Source organism: Euphorbia lathyris, chromosome 2 (assembly GCF_963576675.1).
Source record: "Euphorbia lathyris chromosome 2, ddEupLath1.1, whole genome shotgun sequence".
In the NCBI taxonomy this organism is placed as follows: Eukaryota; Viridiplantae; Streptophyta; class Magnoliopsida; order Malpighiales; family Euphorbiaceae; genus Euphorbia; species Euphorbia lathyris.
This window is the reverse complement of record NC_088911.1, coordinates 134,200,452-134,205,144: the sequence shown is the minus strand read 5'-3', so window position 1 is coordinate 134,205,144 and position 4,693 is coordinate 134,200,452. Positions and strand designations below refer to the sequence as shown.

The 4,693-nt window shown below is 38.5% G+C and overlaps 1 protein-coding gene across 1 annotated transcript; it reads right to left on the bottom strand.

The window, feature by feature from the left end:
* Positions 1 to 322: 322 nt before the first annotated feature.
* Positions 323 to 2,535, bottom strand: LOC136220001 (large ribosomal subunit protein eL19y). The gene is made up of 5 exons (XM_066007646.1): positions 2,351 to 2,535; positions 1,314 to 1,436; positions 851 to 1,164; positions 684 to 736; positions 323 to 603 (listed from the first exon to the last, which is right to left on the bottom strand). The coding sequence occupies exons 1-5, from the start codon at positions 2,460 to 2,462 to the stop codon at positions 579 to 581; spliced, it is 627 nt and encodes a 208-aa protein (XP_065863718.1). The 5' UTR covers positions 2,463 to 2,535; the 3' UTR covers positions 323 to 578.
* Positions 2,536 to 4,693: the final 2,158 nt, after the last annotated feature.

Genomic DNA, 4,693 nt, shown 5'->3' with positions numbered 1-4,693 from the left:
AAATTTATTAGTCCCGACATTTTTACCTAACAATGTTTAGTCCTCGTATTGTAAACAATTTATCAATTCAAATATTTGAAGACTTAAACTATTGAATAGACAAAAGTTAACGACTAAACTGTGTATTATTAAAATATGAGTACTAAACATTGTGTTAGATAGAAATGCTAAGAAATTATTTACCCAAAAAATAAAACTCACCACAGGTACTACCAAATTCAAGTTCCATGAATTCATGACTGCAACAAGAAGGAATCTTCCAAGACTTCAAAAATAAGTGAAAATTTTATGACAGCGATGTAAATAGAGCGCAAAACCAAAATTAAGTTTAATTTGCTGCTCATGACTCAACTGTAACTTGCATCATTGTTTAGGCAACTACATTTCAAAAATAAACATGACTCAACATGTAAGAAATAAACTAACAGCTCAGGTTCCAAAATTCTGTACTTCAAAGAAACAGAACATTCCCAGAAAAATGAAAGCAAAATAGATTTAATGAAAAGAAATCTACTACGAAAACCATACATATCAGTATTACTTGGATATCAACCTTCAGCGTTTATCGAAGTCTGCACTCACTTCTTGGATTTCTTTGCTCCCCTGCAAAACAAACCATATATTAAACCTTTTCCAGCTATGAAATGGCAGCAGATACAATGCATAAGGTAAAAGTAACATACTCAGGCTGAGCCTGCTGAGTAGCAGGTGGCTGTGGTGCCTTTTCTACCGGGCCCTGAAATGCAAGAGATCAAAATTATCATGTGCTGAAGTCCACCGAGTTCTATATATTGAATAGAGATCATTCAAAAGTAAACTATGTTTTAAGAATAATGCAACTTTTCATTACCTGTGCAAAACGCTCCTCTCTTCTGGCAATCTTTCTCTCCCTGCTTGCCTTACTCTTTGCACGCTTAGCCTCAAACTGGTCAGACAATGTCTTCTCTCTTGCCTTTTCAGCCTTTGATTTATGGATACTTTCCATCAGCACACGCTTGTTCTTGAACACATTACCTTTCACTTTCATGTACATCTCATGGTACATGTGCTTGTCAATTTTTTTGGCTTCCCGATACTTGCGTAGAAGTCGTCTGAGAACCCGCATTCTCCTCATCCACAGAATCTTGGTAGGCAGCCTAGCTTCCCTAGTACCCCTTCTCTTACCTGAAGCATTGAATAAGTTAATCATATTGTTTCCTCAACACAATTTATCCATGATAAATATTTCTTTTCAACAGTCAGTCTATTGTTCTATAATATCCACACCAACTTTAGACATGATAGAAACCCAGATATTCACATTAAGCCATTACCGTATCCAGAGTGGCGACCCTTTCTCTTGGCCTCCTTCATTCTGCGAGCACGAGAACGGGAATGAATCTTAGTTGGTTTCCTGATGATAAAGCCATCCTTCACAAGTTTCCTAATGTTCTGCCCTGCATTCAGTAAACCATAATAGACAATTAATGGGAGTCGATGAGAAACAGTTTGCAGGATAGCTTATACCAGTTGCCAAGAAAGGATCACATTGGATAGCAGAATGCAGCTTAAGAAGATTGCAACAAACATAAAATAATAAATCCAAAGAGAATCCTATCAACCAAGAGAAATAAATATGTAGAATCCATCTGCTTATACCAATGGAATATGGTGACAAATTTGAAATGATCAAATGACCCCTCTGAGATTGCAAGACAAACTCAATGGATATTAATATTTCAATCAACCATTTCTTCTCTGAACCAATCACCTGAATATTGTATCCCATGCTTCGTATACATGCCATTACATAACCTCTCATCTATTTATTTTCCATGTCAAATTTCATTTCGGTGAACTCCTCTAAGCCAACAGAAAATCCACAGCAACTGTTATCACTTCCACCAATTACATAAGATGGAAACGCCCAATGTTACATACGTGTTATATTGTTTTGACCATCCTCCGCGACAAGCTGACACTAAAAATAATTTGCAGTCCCTTAATTCCCCAGCAACATACAAGGGGCCAAATTCCAACTAAAAGTTCATCCATAATCCACTACATTTCAACCTCACCGTTCTGTAATTTTTGCTGATTTAATCAGCCAACATATACATACCGATTTGGAGACGAATCATAATTTCAGATAAACCTTTATGAGGATAACTCCGATTTCGTTTGCAAATCAAAATATCGACAATAAATCAAGTCCATAGTTAAATATATCGAAGAGACGATCATGAATCAAACGGAGTGGACGATTCAGATTCACTACGACATACAATTCTTGGATCTAATTCAGCAAGTTTTATCTCATAGACTGGAAATGAAACTAAAATGGCGGAGAAGAAAAAGATAAAGAACTTACTGGAGTTGGCCATGGAGATTTCATTACACTCATTAGGATCAAGCCAGACCTTCCCCTTTCCGCACTTGAGAACGCTAGAGGCTAGTCGTTTCTGCAGTTTCAACGACACCATTGTTCCTGTTCGTTTCCAGGCAGAGTTGCTGCAACCAGAGGGTTTTGCGATAGGATGAGAGAGGCAGATTTATACTGTGGCGTATATGATAGTGGTTAGGGTTAGGGTTTTTCTTTTCCTTTCGAGTCTAATTGCATAAATCGTCCTCAGTTTAATATAAAAATTGCGTAACTAACCCTTTATTACTTAAAATGACAAAATAAAGTACATTTACACCTTTTCTTTGTGGAAATTGAAATGTTCACAAGGTTATTTTTAAACAAATATACTAGGAAAAGTTAATCTCTAAAATGTAAAAAATTAAAGTTTAACAATAATTAGTAATACTTTAAACTTAATAGCCACAACAATAAAAGGATATTGCTATATACCGCCCCTAAATTCCGGTTTGCCCCTAAATTCCGGTTCACCGCACCCTTTTGACCATATTGCCCTTCTTATTTTTTTTTTCCCAAAACCTTAAAAACTCTCTCTACTTTTCTCTCCCGAGCACAAATCCCGGATTTGACAAAAATGGATCAAAGCATTCCCGAAGATAATGAGTTCGAACACGAGGTAATATTACGATTATTAAAAACGTTATTTAGGTATTTTCGATTTTTTTTTTTTTTTGGTTTTTGCCTGGGCGGGTGGCGCATACCACCTGTTCCCTAGGCCGAACGGATGAACTACCCGTTCGGCCTACGGAACGGGTGGTATGTGCCACCCGCTCCACCCATGGAACGGGCAGTACGCGCTGCCCGTTTCCACCTATGGTGAAACGGGCAGCCTGCCCGTTTAGGTAAAAATGGGCAGAAATTGCCCCGAACTATTTTTGCACGGGAGAAATAGCCCCGAAGTATTTTTTTTAATTTTAATGTCAATTTTTCATATATTCAGGTACCGATAGAAGATTGGAACCCCGATAACATTGATTATAGTTCGCGTTTCATAACGGATACCGTTTTCCCCTCAAGTCAGGATGCTATTGATTGGGCAAAAAAGATAGCTATTCAGAATGGGTTTGAGATTGTAATATCTTCGCACAAACATGGGGGAAAACAGAAGCTGTTGCGATGTTCACGGGGTGAACGATATAGAGGTGTTGTGAAAATTGATGAATATCCTGCAATTAGGAAAAGTAAAACTAAAGCGTGTCGCTGTAAATTTCAGATTAAAGCCTATCAACATGCAGACCTTTCTGGATGGGGGATACAGGCTAAGGCTGGGTTAGCTGGAATGCATAACCATACAATGCGTATGTATCCAGAGGGAAGTCGGCAAATGAGCGGACTCAGTATCGCATCTAAACAAATTGTGCGTGATATGACTTCAGCTCAAGCAAAGCCTTGTGCTATTTTAGCAGCACTTAAAGAAAAACACCCAGAGGACAACTCAGTAATTAAACACATATATAATTACAGGGACAAAATGAGGAGGGACGGGTTTGAAGGTAGAGACCTGGCTAGTCAATTCTACCATATTGCTGTGGAGAACAAATATGTCAATTACACACAGGCTGATTCAGGTGTGATAACGCATGTGTTCATGGCACATCCAGAGTCAGTTGATATGTTCAGGACTTACCACTGGTACATCGGCATTGATTCAACGTACAAAACAAACAAGTACAAAATGCCGTTTGTTGAGATTGTGGGGATGACGCCATGCAATAATAACTTCAAGATAGCGTATGCTATTGTTAAAGACGAGACCGAAGGGAGCTATCGTTGGATTTTGCAAAGGCTGAAGATTTTGATTGGGGATGATCTTAACCCGATCGTTGTTGTTAGTGACAGGGAGCTTGGGTTATTAAAGCCGATCCAAGAAGTTTTTCCACAAGCAGCGCACTTGCTATGCACTTGGCATATAAATAAGGATGTGGAAGATCGTGTGTATAGAATCATGGGAGATAAAGGCCTTGCCTCTAAATTCAAGAATGGCAGATGGAGAACAATATTATAATCATTAACCATTGAGGAGTACGAGACCAATCTTATGATGATGAAGGATAAGATGAGCAGGTACAAAGGAGTTATCTCGTATGTTGAGGAGACGTGGTTGGTGCATAAGGAGAAGTTTGTTGTTGCTTGGACAAAGGAGTTCCTACATTTTGGCAACACAACTACTTGTCGAGTGGAGAGCGAACATGCTAGTCTAAAGCAATGGCTCAATATGGCAACTGGCTCCCTTGACACGGTATGGCAGAAGGTTCACAAGCAGATTGAATCACAAGCAACCAATATAAGGTA

Bases quoted from the DNA above. Each gene is read 5' to 3' on its own strand.
- LOC136220001 (XM_066007646.1), bottom strand. From the start codon at position 2,462: ATGGTGTCGTTGAAACTGCAGAAACGACTAGCCTCTAGCGTTCTCAAG. The intron at 1,165-1,313 runs GTAATGGCTTAA...TCAATGCTTCAG, and splicing joins GGGTCGCCACTCTGGATACG to GTAAGAGAAGGGGTACTAGG. The intron at 604-683 runs GTATGTTACTTT...TTTGTTTTGCAG, and splicing joins ACTCAGCAGGCTCAGCCTGA to GGGAGCAAAGAAATCCAAGA.